This window comes from Marmota monax, unplaced genomic scaffold, assembly GCF_021218885.2.
Source record: "Marmota monax isolate L192 unplaced genomic scaffold, Marmota_monax_Labrador192_F-V1.1 WCK01_AAM20220418_F8-fsc00066, whole genome shotgun sequence".
NCBI lineage: Eukaryota > Metazoa > Chordata > Mammalia > Rodentia > Sciuridae > Marmota > Marmota monax.
Window position 1 is genome coordinate 7,965,682 of NW_026692805.1, and position 18,397 is coordinate 7,984,078.

The following is an 18,397-nucleotide window of genomic DNA, read 5'->3' on the forward strand; positions in this document are numbered from 1 at the left end:
GAATTCACCCCAGAAAAAAAAAATGTGTAGTATAAGAAAATGATGAGAACAGAATCTACTTAAGTGACTAAAAATTTCGGTATGTGGAATAAGACCAGGGTAGAATGAAGAGGTTAAAACATGAGCTTTGAAATCAGACTGACCTGGGTTTAAATTCTGCCTCTCACTCATTAGCTGAGTGATCTTCAGCAAAGTCATTAACCTCTTCAAGCCTTCATTTCCTCCACTGTAAAAATGGAGATACTGACTACCTCATATGGTTTTACACAAACACATACACACATGGGTGTATATCTTATATATTGCAACATTTACTAAATACCCAAAACTATCATCAGTATAATAGCAGTAATTTAAATAGCTCCAAATTAATTGATTTTTAGTACACACATCAAATTATGTCCTACCACACTAACAAACAGAAAAACAACTTAAAGCTTTACTAAAATACATCAGCTAAGAAGGGATACCACTGCATGGGACAAGCTAAACACTTTCTTCTAAGGCCCACTCGTCCCAACAATGACAAAAGCATGCATGCACACTAACCCTTATCCTTAAAATTTGCAATACTCCTCTGTGATTTCGCTAGGAAAATTTTTTATTTTGTAATTTGTTTTATTTTGTTTGTGGTGGTGAGGATCAAATCCAGGGCCTTACTCATGCTCAGCAAGCTAGCACTGATTTATACCCTCAGACCTTAGCTAGGGAACTCTTAACTTTTTGATTAAGGAAGAAAATCAAATGTCAAGATGTTTAATGTACAACAAACACTGTTCTATGAAAGCCCAAACCACAGTAAATCTGTGCTTGACAGCAACTAGTTTTTCATTTTATTATATTTCACTCTTCTAAATGCCACTGAGTCACTGAAAAGCAAGTCAAGTTTCTAATACAAGCAACTCAGAGTGAGTAAACCCCAGTTCTGTTATAAAAACTTTTGGGAATACAAACTAGTGAGGCAAAAAGGAAAACAAACAAGCCATGAGAACCGAGTGCTGGTCTTGCAATAAGGTACTACTACAAAGTATGGTGGGGCTGAACAGATAGTATGTGGAGACCCAGCTCAACTCCTTCATTTCTCTCCAATGAGAAACTGAAGAAGTGGCCCGTCTGTGGTCCATGCCACGTATGGACCAAAATTATCACTGCAACCACTAAAAGCCATAATTATTTATTTTGAGAGAAGACATCTTAGGACCAAGGGTTAAAGAATCAGGCATTAATGCCATTATTCTTTACTTATCAACTATTCCTTACATGGTTAAGTAATCATACACAGCATAACAATATTTTTGGTCAATTACAGATCATATATACAACAGCGGTTCCTAAGAGTATGTTGCTTAGTGACATCATAGCCATCTTAATTTGGGTATATATAGGCTATGATGTTTGCACAATGAAACCACCCAAAGACATATTTCTCAGAATACATTCCTGTTATTATGAAATGCAACACTGTCTTAGGGAGACCCTGTACTTAAATACAAAACAAAAAACCAGGGACTAGAGAAGACCTTGTCATAACCTGCCATCCAAAGAAAGGAAGAAAACAATCCAGACAGATGGAGTCGTATGGGGAAATATGGGAAGATGTAAGAGACCATGGAGCAGTATAAAAATACAGTATCAATATACATGAAACACAGGATAGGAGAACTTAAGAGGAAAACTACTGAGCATTTCTGGTGCTTTAACTAAGTGTTTCCATGAAACAAAGTACTGAATGCTAAAGTCAAAAGAGAACTTATAGGGCTGGGGGTGTAGCTCAGTGGTTACAGTGAATGCCTACATCCATGAGGCCCTAGGTTCCATCCTCAGCACCACAAAAAAAAAAAAAGGAGACGTATTCTGAAATCTATTCCACTAAGTTTCAACCAAACTGAATATTTACAATGATCTCTATTCAATAGAGATTTAACAAGTGCTACAGTTACCAAAAACAGAGTTATGCTGTTACATACAGTTTTACTTTTCTACTGAATAACTTTCTGCCTATCTCCCAAATACCCACCTGACCTAAACTCTAGACCTTTTCCAGTAGTAAGGAAAGTCCATGTAAAAGAGGACAATTTAATTCTGTCCATTTCAGTGAAAAAATAGGTAATAAAAAATTATCCTTCAAGTATTGAATGCAGGTAGTACTGTTTGGATTATTAAGTGTTTAAAAGTATACTTACCTATATAAGCAGTCCATATAATCTGCACCCTTGCTGTATTCTTCCCAGTACCTATGATACATAACAAGTACTTGTTCTTCAGACTCCAGTACTCTCTATATCAAGAGAAAATAATTTTTTACTTAAATAGTACTAATAATTTTCACTGTAAACTATAAAATACATCAAAATATTCTAAAATAACTTATTTAAATCAAGAACTATTAAGTTACCCTTACAAATTATTTTTAAATTTAACTACCTTTAGTACAAATAAAACAACTGGGGGAAAATGTGAACCTAAGACATGAAAGGGAAGCCTTCAAAGAAACTGTTTCATTCCTCAAGATAAAAGGACAAAAAGTAATGGTTTGATTTTTGTCTTTGGGATAGATGGATACGATCAGTTTAAAATAGAAACACATAATTCTATTGTCATATCTGTTTCCTCATACCCATAACCTCTGATCAATCTATATAAATAAATATATCATCACCTCATTTTTGTGAATAAGACTATTTATAGAAATTGGTACCTTTTATACATTCCACCAATCCCTAGCATAGCAAAAATGAAAGAGGGGTGGAATTCCATATATAATATATGAAACTTGTCAGACTCTGGCTTAAAAAAAACACACACACCTATAAAATAATGCAAGTACACTGAATATTCAAGAGATCTTGGGTGCTCTGATCTCAATTCTTTCATTAACTGTCCAAATGACCTCAAGTAAAACATGACTTCAATTTATATCTAATTAATTCTTTGATGAAGTGCCATGCTTTTAAAACTAGGATTTTAACAATTAAGGCTTAGAATAATTTTTTAAAAACCTACAAATAGCACTTTCTGTCTTATCAAATTAGTAAATTAAAAACAGCATCTCTTCAAGAAGGTGGAACACACCAGTAATCCCAGTGGCTCAGGAAACTGTTTGATTCCATGGCTAAAAACTGATCCTAAAAAAATTATACGGGTTAGAGGTGTGGCTCTAACCCAAGGGCATGTTTAGCACATATAAGATCTTGGGTTCAATCTCCAGCACCCACCTCTCCCCAAAATCTCATGGTTACACAAGAATGTTCAGAATACTATTTATAGTAACAAATTATATAAAATGGAAATTATCTACCCAGCAATGAGAATATTTCAACCATAGTATCTCTATACAATGAAAAATTTAGAAATTGTCAGAATTACAAATATATTTAATGAAAAAGGAGATCTGCAGTATTATTAAAAGCAAAAGAGATTATCAAAGTAAGTAGACTTTACTTTCTAACAAAGAAGCCTAAGGCTTGGGAGGCTGAAGCAGGAGGAACGCCAAGTTCAAGGCCTCCTCCCCAACTTAGTGTGGCCCTAAGCATCTTAGCAAGACCCTTCCTCAAAACAAAAAATTAAAAGGATTGGGAGAGATTATATGAAGCAAAACTACACCAAAGGCAGGCATACATAAAATTAAGAATATTAATATGTACAAAATAGATATGTTTAAGTACAGACATTAAAATATTAACAGTGGTTAATTCTGGAAGTATGTCATATGTGATATTTATATTCTACTTTTTCTAATCTGTATGTTATAAATCATCTGTCATGGTAATACAATATTGTGGTAATGAAAAAAGTTCCTTCTCCTAAACAAGTGAAATTTTCTTCTCACAGGTAAAACTGCTTGAATTCTGCTGGTTGTATAATAATGTATTTCTGTCATATATACATCAACCAACTTCTCTTTTTCATAGGATCTGAGAGAACATATAGCATGTAACTATTTAAGTATTGCAAACTGTCATAAAACTGCTTTGACCTTTTTTTCCTTGTCTTTTTTCTTTCTTTTTTTTTTTTTTTGGCAGTGCTAGATATGAAATCCAGGGCCTCACATATAAGCAAGCATTCTATTAATGAGCTATACCACTGGCCCAGAATATCATTTTTAAATCACACAATTATATAAATATTTGCTTCTTGGTTTTAATAACCATACTGTTGTACAAGATTTTAACATTAAGAGTCTGGGTAAAATATACAAGAACTCCCCATACTATGCTTACAACTTTTAAGTTTAAAATTATTTTAAAATCTAAAAGTTTTTTTTAAATAAGCATATAACCTAACCTAAAATATAAAAATCACAAAATTTATACATGTCTGACAAAATTATAAATTATGTTATAACCAAAGCTCACTAGCTTACAATGAAATAATTTTTAATAATTTAACATATTAAACATTAAGACCACTTTAGAGTACTTGCTATCAAAACCACTTTAATGACCTAATAAATGCATACATCAGAACACTAAAATGTACATGCCACAGACAAGAAATACAACAAAAAGTACACCAATTCCTTCAAAAGTTTTAAGGGTAGCACATAATCAATTGCACCTACTTTTGAGTTGTTACATTTTAAAAAGTATCTCTTCTTGGTCATATGCAGGGTTAGATGCTTTTTGAAGATTGTTTTATTGTTTTATGAAGATTGTTTTATTCTATTTCATAAACTTAAAATTTACTCCACAAGGTAGTTGTGAGTTTCCACAATTGTAGCAACAGCTAACAAAAAGTAGAATGAAGATTCTAGCATAGGCAATTAGTTATTTCCCCCAGTTCCTGATAAGATCAGGAGTCCAAAATAAGTTAGAAAAACATTGCAGCATTGTTTATGCACAGATCAAATCCATGATTTTGCTCTCACATACAGAACACTAACCAAAATAACTGGTCAAAGCCAGGTGGCACACACCTGTAATCCCAGCACCTCAGGAGGCTGGGGCAGAAAGATGTCAAGTTTAAAGCCAGTCTCAGCAACTTAGTGAGGCCCTAACCTACTTAGCAAGAACCTGTCTCAAAACTAAAAAATAAAAAGGCCTAGGGATATGGCTCAGTAGTTAAGTATCTCGGGAATCAATCCCTGGTACCAAAAAAAGGAAAAAAATAACTGGTCAGAAAGACAGCTTTCTACAATGCGTTTTAACTTACTGATTCTCTTTTCAATGTTATGTTTTTAGAAGACTTTATATAGAATGTGAAGAGGCAGCTAAAAGGTTAAAAATAAAGAGAGATTTATCAAGAGGTTGGTATATTCAAAAGGTAAGGAGAAATTTACTTGTATAAACACCATCCAAAGAATGTAAAAAGCAATTTTAACTTTAGTTGATTTTGCTCTTTCACATACTAGTTACATGATCTTGAACAACTAAACTGATTTCCCCTGTAGAACACAATAGCATAGTGTTTGACTCATGGATAAATGTAAAAATAGAAAAATGCTATTTAAGAAACAAGATACAAACTTGAATTCGTAAGTTTTGCATTTAAAAGTAGTGTGCCAGGGCTGGGGTTGTGGCTCAGAGGTATAGTGCTGACCTAGCACTCGAGAGGCACTGGGTTCGATCCTCAGCACCACATGAAAATAAAATAAAGATATTGTGTCCACTTATAACTAAAAAAAAAAAAAAAAAATTAAAAAAAGGAAAGTAGTGTGCCAGTCAATAACCATGCAAGTATAAAGGTATTTATATCATGCATGTATAGTCCTTACCTTGTGCAAATGCCGGACGTGATTTTCCAAAAAAATCTTAGTTTCTGTGTAAAGTCTTTCTCCAAGAGGTTCAGGATAGGCCACACATAAAGCATAGATATCTCTAGTTACATTATTAAGGTTATTTCCTTCATTAGGGTTATTTTTAACTTATGAAACTTACATGAACTTTTTTTTTGTTTAGGCTCATAAATAATATGTGTAATATTGTTATAGCATACAATACTGTGTATAATATTATAATACTATTCTATATCTATGTCAAAGGTAAAATACATAACCATGCTTTAAAAAGCTCTATAAGATTCATTTATTTATTTGTTCAACAAGTTCTTAGTGACAATTATTTGAAGGCATTGTGAAAAAAAATGGTTCTTATCAAAGCAGTTAAATCCAAAAGGGGCTTCTGTGATAAAATTAACCAGAAACCTACAAAATAAGGTTTATGTAAGAGTGGACGTAAGCATAATATCAACAAAGCACTATGGAACATCACAAGAGATGAATACAAGAGAAACTGTGATAAACCAGTTACAAAAATTAATCATCTAACACATTTTTCCACATCATATAAGCTATTCACTGTCTTTCAGCATTTATTCTACTACAAGAAATATAGTATGAATAGTAACAGTGATGTCAACCAGTCAGTTAAGTCTTTGAACACCAACGAAATAACTTTCTAAGCATCTCAGTGGTAGATTTGCTGTAGCAGAGCATTCCTAACAAGGAGTTACAAGCAATGAGCTCTAATTGAGACTTAATTTGTTCTAGCCATGATTATGCCCACATCTCTTAGCCTGTCCAAGTTGCCATTTCCTTTTTAATATCCTTTGCTTGGTATCTTCTCCACACCACCAAGAATTAAGAAAATTATACTAAGAAAGACAAAAAAGACCCAAGACAAAGCCAAGTTATGATCTTTGAACCAGACACAGTATTAGACTAATATTCTGAAGATAGTGTGTTTAGTACGCTGCTACCAACAGTGAAAAAGCATTTTGGAGGTAACAGCTTGCAACATACAGATCAAAACCTCCTGGAAGTTGTACTGCAAGATCATATCATGGTAAAGCTATGGTACGTGATTAGTAAAATCATCATAACTATTCGCCATGGTAATAATAAACTCTCCCCCTGATATTTCTACTGAGCCCGTTAAGACTCAAATAAGCTCTTATATGTTAAGTTGCTTCATAAACTATGCCTCAGTAACCAAATGTGGAAGATAAAACACACATGAGCAATCTGAGACCAGCCTAACTACAAATGCAGATATAGTTGAAAATAAGATTATTCAAGATATCTCAAGTATTTATATTTAATACAAAGATAGAAAATATTAAAATATTTTATTACAAAAAAAAATGTGTGCTTAAAATCGTGGTAGGATGCTGGTTCTTTCATCAATATATCCCCATAACACTTCATGTATTCTACAGATTCAGAATCTGTATTTTTATACAATAAAACTTTATACAATAGAGATTACTTATACACTTGCCATCCATAGTACTGTGTTCTTATTCTTGTCACTTCTATATTCCCAACTCCCATGCAGTCCTGGTGCTTATTACATGCTTACCCAAGGAAAGGAGGTAGGGAATCAAATCTCATGATCTCTGCCAACTTACTGAGAATTCTTATGCTAGAAGGAGTAAGAAGTCCCCTTCTTGTGAGGTAGTCTGGTAGACTTTGGTAAGACATTCCCAACTTCTAATTTTTTTCTTTTTCTTCTTTTTTTTTTTGCAGTGCTGAGTATCAAACCCAACGCTTAACATACAATGGGCAGTCTATTACTGAACTATATCCCCAGTCTTCTTATTTATTTTTTATTTTAATGAGTAACTAATAAAATATATATTTATACATCCAATAAAGGGGAAGAAGGGGCATTTCTGGGAAGCTAGGAGTGTCTATTTACTGGATATTTAGGTATGTGCACTTTGTGAAAATGCTTCTATACATTCAATAGTCAGTATTTGTATTATCATTAAATGAAAAAAAAAATTAAGACTAAATTTAGCCAGGATTAAATCAACTATTCTTTTAAGAAGGGTGGTATGTACTTAGTATATTAAAGTACTTCCAGATATTTCAGCCAATATTTGTTCTATTTTATCCTTAAGTCACACATATCCTTCTTTAGGGAGACCAGCACACAAAAAACCCTCTATGAATTTTCCACTCACAAATTCCCAGTCAGAAACAAAGCTTTAATCCTGAGTAAAAGCTCTGAACTTGGTTACAATCAAATGATAGTGCCAACAAGCAGCAAAATTATTTTAGTTCATTTTCTCTAGCTCATGCCTATAATCCCAGCAACACAGGAGGCTGAGACAGGAAGATCGAAAGTTCAAACCAGCCTCAGCCTCAGCAAGGCACTAAGCAACTCAGTGAGACCTTGTCTCTAAATAAAATATGAAATAGGGCTGTGGATGTGGATCAGTGGTTGAGTGCCCCTGAGTTCAATCCCCGGCACCCACTTCCCAAAACAAAAACGCTTCCTATATTTAGACTCAATTCTGAGTTTTAAAAATATGAACTTTATTATATAGTGGGAAAAGTATAGGGAGGATCTTACAATGGGAATAAAAGTAATGATTATATTAAAATTGAAAACAGTAAAAATAACCAATAAAGGGTCTGACAACAAAAAATATAATGTAGACAATACCTACCTCCTGAGATTATTGTGAGGATCACAGAGATAAGTATAGATAAAATCTATTATGAGCTATACAATCTAAAAAAGAATGATGATGCCAAGTGGAGTGGCACATGCCTGTAATCCTAGTAGCTCAGCTGAGACAAGAGGATCTTGAGTTCAAAGCCAGCCTCAGCAATGATGTGGTGCTAAGAAATTCAGGGAGACCCTGTCTCTAAATAAAATATAAAATAGGGCTGGGGATGTGGCTCTGTGCTCAAGGGCCCATGAGTTCAATTCCCGGTACCCAAAAAAAATTAAAAAATAAAAAAGTGATGGAGTGCTAGTGTAAATGTCACAGTTATTAATAAGTTCTCATAACATTTGTGGAGACTGTCAAAAATAGATATTTTTCCATCTATTCAAACTGGTCTATGTTTGAAAAAGATGCTTGATAGAATATAAATTAGAAATGAGGACAACAGTATCCTTGGTTTTAAACCATAGAAGGATGAATTAATTTTCTCACCTGGGAGAAATACATCCAGGGAAAGCAATCTTAAATCTCCCCTTGAGTAATCACTTTGGATTTATATTCAACCATGTTGAATTTAACATCCCTAACTAGGAATACAGGTACATTGTACTACCAGGGCATGGAAATTTGTCCTAGCAACTACTAAAAGGCAGAAAATCAAGAATAAAAAAGTAAAGGAGCCAAAGAATTCCAACCACATGAAACAGAGTAAATGTATATCATATCACCTAGCCTCTCTTACTGGAGGAAAGCACCTGACAAACTAAAAGGGTAGATTCCAAACATGCCTAGAGAAAGCACCAATGCTGTCACAAAACTTTTAATATGAAGCATCACTGTGATGGGCAGTATTCTAAAAATACCTTCCCAGAATTTCCCTAATATCAGGGACTGTGAGATACAAATGTTATTTATGTGGCAAAAGAGACTTAGCTGCAATTAATTATTACTAACCAGTTAATCCTAATGGAGATTGTCCTGGACAATTTGGAGTATCTAACCTAATTACACTGGCCCTTTAAAAGAAGACACCTCCCACCTCTCCCCCCCCCACACACACAGCTACACTTCCACCTCCACCTCAAGTTAACTATATACCAAGTTAGCTACAGTAATTTGAGAGTAAAAGCACTTTAAGATTTGACATGACACTATTAGCTTTGAAAATGGAGTGGGGCCACACAAAAAAAACTGAAAGTGAACACAGATCACTAAGAATAACTCCCAAACAAAAAGAAAATGAGGATCTTAGTCCTGCAACTATAAGGAATTGAATTCTGCCAATTAGCAAGAATGAGTTTGCTAGGTGCAGTCTCACACACCTGTATTCCTAGGGAATCAGGAAGCTTCAGCAGATGGATTGCAAGTTCAAGACCAGCCTAGGCAATTTGGTAAGACCATGGGTCAAAATAAAAAATAAAAAGGGCTGGAGATGTAGTGCAGGAGTAAAGAACCCCTGGGTTTGATCCCTAGTACCACACACACACACACAAAAAAAGAATGAATTTAGATGAGGACCCCTGGATGATACTATAGCCAACTAACTCCTTGATTTCTGCCTTATATTCTAAGCAGAGAATCCAGTCCTATTATGGACTTCTGATCTACAGAACTGTGAAATAATAAAAATATTTTATAAGGGTTTTATTAAACTACTAAAGATGTGGTAATTTGTTATGCATTACCAAAAAACAGACGGTGGGGGGAGGGCGGGTGTACTGGGAACTGAACTCGGGGACTCGACCACTGAGCCACATCCCCAGCCACATTTTTGAATTTTATTCAGAGACAGGGTCTCATTGGGTTGCTTAGTGCCTCGCTTTTGCCAAAGCCAGCTTTTAACTCACAATCCTCCTGCCTCAGCCTCCTGATCCACTGGGATTAAAGGCATGCACCACCATGCCCAAAAAACCAGAAATTTTCTATAAACATTTATCAGAATGCCTTGCCTACATACCTAAAACCATTTATGAAGGATTAGTGTTAAGAATCCTGCTTATTGGGCTGGGGATGTGGCTCAAGCAGTAGCACGCTCGCCTGGCATGCGTGCAGCCCAGGTTGGATCCTCAGCACCACATACAAACAAAGATGTTGTGTCCGCCAAAAACTAGAAAATAAAAAATATTTTTAAAAAATTCTCTATATAAAAAAAAAAAAAAGAATCCTGCTTATTAACCAGCCAAATATTAATGTTATTTGTTTCATCTGTACAGTATGCTTAATGACAGTTAATAGCATCTATTCATTCACCAAATATTTGCTTAAATATTTATATGTACAAAGTTTTGGAAATATTTCATTGAACATAAAAGAACAGAGGGATTGAAATATAGCAAATGGAAGAGTGCATGCTGAGCATTAATGAAAGCCTGGGTTCAATTCCCAACATACACCAAAAAACAAAATTAAAAAAAAAAAAATCTCTGCTTTCAAGGAGCTTATGGATTCAATATGCATTTGCACATTAAACACTCCAGTTAGCAGATCAAGCTTCCTTAATATCCATTTCAAACAGATCAGACAGCCTTCTTACCTCAATCCTACAGCATCAGTAAATCATCTCACCCTTTTCAGATCACACCCTAAAATGAGACGAATAATACATCCCATACAAGATTGTTTGTAACAAATTAATGTTATACACATGTTGAAAGAAAAATGACACACAAAAAATGTTCACAGTATGATTCCACTTATATAAAATTCAAAAAACAAAGAATAGACCAGTATTATTTAGGGTTGTATAAATAAGTAAATAATAGGTGCAGGTCAAGCTTGCTAGTTATCTCCTAGAGAGAGGGCACTTGTGAACTGATAGAGCCCATGATTTAAGAAGGGTTGATGAAAGCTAACAATATTCTACTTTTGACCTGAGTGGTAGTATGCAAGTGTTTGCATTATAACATTTGTTCAACTGTCTATGTATTTTAGTGAATTTTTCCATATATGTGTTGTATTTCATACCACCAAACATGCTTTCTAAAAGATCAAAATACTAACATGTATGATGATATCATCTGCGGAGGCTTTTTTCATTTTCAAAATAATAATAAGTTTCGCAGTCTCTAAAATTTCTGCTTAAGATACTGAAGTATCAGAAGTCCATTTTATATTCTCAGACAAAGTAATAGAAAACAAGGGAATTTTATCTTAGAACAATTAAAACGTAGCCCTTTGTTTTCCAAAGTTTCTATTCTTTAATTTTACTATAATATTTTACTTTGGAGAAAGACAGAGAAAATTCATAATCAAGTCAATATTCTATTGAACATCTTATATGAAATAAACAATAAACTCCTTAAAAATAACAGTGACTGAAAGGTCATTATCCAGGGAAGTCATCTATTTTAAAACCACATATAAATCAACCAATTAATTATATATTCTGTACAATAAAGCATAATTATATTTCTTTTCACTAAGACTCCTGCTTTGCAACAACCCATAATGTTCCACAGAAAAATTAGCCATCTAAGAGATTAATTCAATTAATAAGTTCTTCAATGGCAAAATTCATAATTATCCTTTAGAAATACTGAAAAGCAAAAAGAACTGGATATTAAAATATTGTATTGAATTCTGTGCTCCATCAATTACTACTTGTATGACCCTTGGCAAATCCCTCAGTTATCTCTTAGATTAGTTTCCTCCTTTGTTTCATCAAGACAGTAGTTATATTTTCCCACTGATCTGACAGACTTGTTTGAGTATCAAATAACTCAAAATATGTAAATCTCTGCAAACTATAAAATCTTCCAGAAACATCTGAATTATCTTCAGTGTCCAGAACACAGATAGCCTACCTAACAAATGTTCCCCACTGAGAACCGCAGTTGTAATAAATTAAATGGTTTCCTGTTGGTCTGAAACAACTTCACTATTCTTACATCAATATTCAGCTTTATATTGAGAGGTACTAAGAACAAGCTGAATCACTGTTTTTTCTTCTAAAGATGCCCCATGTAACAAGGGGAATCCTTAGCCGCAGAATATTGCTAAAAAGGGAGCACTTGTTATGTCTAGCAGATTGGTGTCGCATAGAAATGCACTGATAATGGCTTGCAGAGCATTCTAGGGAAACCACAAATCTGTATTTTTATATAAAATGGAGATAATTATCCAATTTAAAAACATGTTTCCATCTCAGTCAAACTCACTGTTCACCTTCTCCTAAGAACACTACTATGATTTAGATAAATGTCCCCCCAAAGGCCCATATGTTGAAGGCTTGGTCACTAGCCTGTGGCAGTACTGGGAGTAAAGGTAGAAGAACCTTTAAAAGGTGGGGCCTAGACAGAGAAAGTTAGTCACTGAAGCTGCCCCCTTGAAGGGGTATCTAGGACTCCAGCTTCTTCTCCTCTCTGTTTTCAGGCTGACATGAGGTAAGCAGCTTCTTCTGACACATGCTGCCACTATGATATATTTACCTCTCACCACCACAGGCCCAAAGCAACAGGGATAAGAGAACATGGACTAAAACCTCTGAGGATCATGAGTCAAAATAAGCCTTTCTTCCTTATAAGTTTTCTCAACTATTTTGTTAAAGTAATGGAAGGCTAATTAGTATAAACACTCTTCCTTCAGATTATCTGTGTCTCTTGCTCCCTTACTTTTTTAATCTTTCCCAAAGTGTCACTATCCTTGGGGAGATCTTCCTTGACCACTCTACAGACAGAGGGCACATGCACACAGTACTCTAAGCCTTTTTCACAATATTCACCACTGCATATAATTAAATGTATCACTGCAGCCAGGCACAGAGGCACATGCCTGTAATCTCAGTGGCTCAGGAGGCTGAGGCAGCCAGATCTCAAGTTCAAAGCCAGCCTTAGCAATTTGGCGAGGCCCTGAGCAACTTAGTGAGACCCTGTCTCAAAATAAAAAATAAAAAAGGCTGAGGATGAGGTCAGTAATTAAGCACCTCTAGGTTCAAGCCCCACTATAAATCAATCAATCAATTATTATTAAATGCTCATTAAGTATTTGTTAAATGAAAGGTTATAAAATACTGGTTGCCACAAAAGAGGTGATAAACTTGGAAAGGTAAACGATAATATATTTGGAAAGAGTTACAGAGGAAGTTCTCCCATTTCAATAAATTTAAATCTATTTCCAATTTTCAGTAAGTTTATTAATTTTAGAACATTTATTAAGATGCTACTAAAAGGATACGAGAAGCGATCATTCCATGTTGCTCTTTCGACATATTCCAACATGACAACTGCTTTGATTGTAGTCAGAAGTTTGTTCCATGTTTCATCAAAATCTACTACTCTTGGTTTCAAAGACATTGTGCAAGTTTAGTGTTGAAATCTGTTGATAAAAAAAATAATAATAGCATGAATTCTACCATCTCTAATAGTTGTTTTTAAAGCACAACATAATTAAACTGCATGATATATGAAAGGAGTGGAAACAGAAACTGGAACACAGTAAGGACACAAAAAATGTTGGCTATCGTCTTTTCATTTAGGAATTTTGTAGAATGGTCAAAGGTGCCATTTCAAAGATTCACAAATAATTCACAAATAATAATTTAATAATGCTGAGTAAAAGTTAGGACCCCATTAACCAAAAAACCACCTCCCATCATGGGAAATATGCAGGAGACATTTAAAAAAGATTTTGGCCACAAATCTTTGTGACTCACCCTCCTTAAACTTAAGGATGTTCTGTACACAAGGGAATATGAGAAGACACAAGAAAATAAAAGGGTTTATCTTCCTGGAACATCAGTTTAGGTATGATGAGGAAGGAAATTGACATTTATATTAAAACAAACAAATGAATGGTGGAGTAAAATGCAAAGTTTACCTGAAATTTTAAGATTAAAAGATTTTAAAGAGAGGATGGGGTTGTGGCTCAGTGGTAGAGTGCTTGCCTAGCATGTGTGAGGCACTGGGCTCATTTTCAGCACCACACATAAACAAATAAATATAAGGTCCATTGACAACTAAAAAATATTAAAAAAAAAAAAAAAAGATTTTAAAGAAATGTCAGGTTTGCAGCAAAGTTCCTAAAGCTCCTCAGTTTCTTGGGGTATGTGGTCCCCACTCCTATAACAAAAAGCACAGCTCTAGCATGGAACTCCAGGGTCAAGTACATTTGATGGGTCTATAGGAAAGCTAGAAGACTCCTGCCTGGTAGACAAGTTATATTTAGCAATTACTTGGTTTCTGGAACAAAGGTATCCCAAGGTTATAGAAACTTGGTTCAAGCCAGATTCTAAATCTTTCTCAGCACATCAGAGAAACAGAAACAAACCAAAGTCTACCTCCTGGCCTTAATCTCATACCTGTACTATCAAGAATGGATCAGCAGAGGTCTCACTGTGTGTTTGGGTTAAGAGGTGGGAGAACTTAACAAGTTTCCTTACCTCTAAATCTGTGAATTAATCTTAACACCTTCTCTCCCTTATCTACCACATCCTATCCAACTACTGTGCTCCTAAGTGTTTCCTAAATCCATCCATTGCTGTGTAAACTATATATGCTCTAGGATCAAGCTCTTGGCAGAAATAGTGACAGTTGTTAGTATTTATGTAGTGATTACTATGAGTCAAAAGTATTATCCTCAGTGCATTGTGTTAATAAACATTTTAAGTCCCCCAACAATCTGACAAGTATGTACTGCTATTCTCCCTATTTTCTGGATAAGAAATCTGAGTCACAGAAAGATTAAGAAACTTGCTGAAGGTCACAGAACTATGTAATAATGGCATCACAATTCAGGAGCCTGTGCTCTCAACTCTTATACTGCTATTCATTTTTAGGAAACACTCTTTGCAAGGCACCCTTTTAGGCTCTGAAGATTACAGGGATTAAGAAACAAAAGGTTGCCCCAGCCTCCTGCTTCCTCCCAAGAAGCTGGAATTAAGGCATGCATCACAATGTCCCAAAAAAACAAAAACTTTAAGCTCAAGATTAACACCTCAGATCTTGCCCTTATCAAAGACACAAAAATAACCTACTTAAACCAGAAAGCTAACAAAGTCACTCTCCTACATAAAACCATTTGATACTGCACACTATATACAGCATTTAGGTCTGTTTACATTGTGACACACCAAACTCCCATAATCTGACCTCAGTCTAAAGCACCTTTACAGCTTCCTCTCATGGGATCCCATTTGGCATCACAATTCAGTGACTTCTCTTTGTTTAGCTAACACTGAACATACCAGGCTGACTCATATATCATTCCTAGGTTACCTTTATTATTTTTTTTCTCCTAAAATCTCTCTTTTCTTTACCACTCCCCTCCACCCATTCACCTAACACCTATTGATGTACAGACTTAATCCAAGCCCATTTGCTTTTAAAAAACTTTCTTGGGTGCTGGGGTTATGGCTCAGTGGTAGACCACTCGCCTCACATTTGCGAGACTCTGAGTTGGATCCTCAGCACCACATAAAAATAAATAAGTGAAATAAAGGTATTGTGTCCAACTACAACTAAAAAATAATAAAAAATATTTAAAAAAAAAAAACTTTCTTGGACTCACTTTTGCTTAGTAAGTTGCTCTGTTTATGTGCTATGATGTTGTTCCTATTAAGGTACAAGAATGAAAAACAAGACTCACATGCAGTCATTCACCCCATAACTGTATTTCAGTCAACAATGCTCTACATATATAATGGTGATCCCCTAAAGATTTTATCACCATGAGAACACAATGCTTACCTTCAATAGATCATTTAATAATTCCAAACAAAATTATCTGTGTTTCTCGAGTAGGGATTGGTTGTTTTATTGTTGTTTGGGTGTGTGTGGTGTGTGTGTGTGTGTGTGTGTGTGTGTATACCACAAAACTGGCAATGTTTCCTTCACATTTGTTTTCTCTCCTTATAAAAATGGGATATTAGCCAGGTAAGGAAGTGCACACCTGTATCCCAGCTACTTGAGAGGATAAAGCAGGAGGATTCCATATTCAAGGCCAGACTGGACAACTTAAAGAAAGACTGTCTCAAAATGAAATCTTAAAAAAGGGCTGAGGATGTAGTTCATTGGTAAAGCACCTGCTTAGCATGTGCAAAACCCTAGCCCAGTACCAAATAAAAATGGGATATTAATATACACCATGCTTATAAATTATTTTAATGTTTGCAGAGACTGCCTTTATCTTTACTGACCCACTCTGACACTTTCCTGCTGAGACCAAGATGGTAGAATGGGTACAAATGCAGTAATAATCCATGCTTGGAGGGGTAGAAAAATCTGGATGCCAAAGAGAAAAGCACCAGACTATCAGCTTGGTGAAACACTAAAAACTAATAAACCAACAGCAGCAAGTATGCTGAAAGTTTATATTCTCTCCTTGCCCACTAGAAAGCTCATAAATAAACAATTCAGTTTCTTCATTTTCTTGCAATTGTTTAGGTAATGTATTCATGGAGAATTTACATAAGGATATAAAAGAGATATGGCAAAGAAAGAAACAGAACCAAAACGACTGCACTATTTTCCACTTTCCAGACTGTTAGACAACTCAGGAAAACATACACTCACGTTAGAGATATGTTCTGAGAAATATCTTTTGTTGATTCTGTTGTGTGAATATCAGAGTATACTTATACAAACTAAGATGGCTATGATGTCACTAGGCAATATAATCTTTAGGGGACCACCATTTTATATGTAGTCTATCATCAACTGAAACAGTAGTAGGGTGTATGACTGTATGAGTCTTGTTCTTCATTCTTGTGCCTTGCTAGAGACCACATCTGATTTCCCATCCCAATCAGACTGAGTCCCATTAAGTATCTGCAAAGTTCAAATATCCTTTAGCTTTCTTTTGAGTTCTACTCTTGCAATGATGGCGTTTTTAAACATTTTGTCACATAAAGCTAAGGCCCATGAACATTACAGACACTAAATATGTACAAAAATAAAGTATATGAAAATGAATGTTTAATAAATTTTTCCCAGAAAATATTACACCAACATTAATTATATATATGTAAAATTATTACATTTGAAAACACTGGATTAGATTCTCACAGCATCACTTCTAAATATTCATGATTATCAGTTTAATAGTTACAAAAGTGAATTACATAAACAAGAGTTATGTAACTCTTGTTAAACTTTGAGAAGTTAAGCTTCTCAAAGCTTAAGCAAGTCCAGTCCTATGTATATACATACTCAAAAAATATGAAAACATGTACACAATAACTGGAACAAAATGTTTCTAAAGCATTATTAATAAAGGCCAAAAAGTAAAAACTCAAGTATCTATTAAGTGGTAAATGGATAAATAATAAGCAGTATATCCATACAAAGGATTATTATTCAGTAATAAAAAGGAATGAAATGCTGATGTATAGTACAACATGGATGAAATTCAAAAACACTGTACTGGCTGGGATGTAGCATAGTAGTAGAACCAACCCTTACCTAGCATGTGGAAGGCCCTGGGTTCAATTCCTGGTATTGCAAAAAAAAAAAACTAAAAACATTATACTAAGTGAATGAAGTGTGTCACAAAAGACCACAATTTTATGATTCCATTTATAAAGAATATACAGAATAGGCAAATCTACAGATATAGAAAATAGATTAGTGGTTACCTACTGGGAAAAATTTATTAAACATTCATTTTCATATACTTTATTTTTGTACATATTTAGTGTCTGTAATGTTCATGGGCCTTAGCTTTATGTGACAAAATGTTTAAAAACGCCATCATTGCAAGAGTAGAACTCAAAAGAAAGCTAAAGGATATTTGAACTTTGCAGATACTTAAAATAGATTAGTGGTTACGGGGCTTAGTAGAAATGGGAAGTTACTGCTAGTGGAATGATGAAAATATCCCAAAACTGACTGCCATGAAAGCTGCACAACTCTATGAATATACTAAAAACCACTGACCTGCATAATTCAAATGGGTAAACTGAATTCTATGTGAAGTATAACTCAGTAAAACTACCGTACATTAAAAAAGTAAATTGTCAAATCCTACTCGCAATTTTAGAGCAATTTGATGGGATAGGATGAGAGAA

General features: G+C 34.6%; 1 protein-coding gene across 4 annotated transcripts in view; it reads right to left on the reverse strand.

The window, feature by feature from the left end:
• Cul2 (cullin 2) overlaps positions 1 to 18,397 on the reverse strand; it is a 97,423-nt gene that overhangs the window by 61,002 nt on the left and 18,024 nt on the right. For all 4 annotated transcript variants that reach the window (XM_046448379.2, XM_046448376.2, XM_046448375.2 and 1 more), the window contains exons 2-4: positions 13,570 to 13,710; positions 5,714 to 5,816; positions 2,184 to 2,278 (exon numbers count right to left, since the gene is read on the reverse strand). In XM_046448379.2, coding sequence (XP_046304335.1) covers positions 2,184 to 2,278; positions 5,714 to 5,816; positions 13,570 to 13,688 — 317 coding nt within the window. In that variant the 5' untranslated portion in view covers positions 13,689 to 13,710. The remainder of the gene's footprint in view (positions 1 to 2,183; positions 2,279 to 5,713; positions 5,817 to 13,569; positions 13,711 to 18,397) is intronic.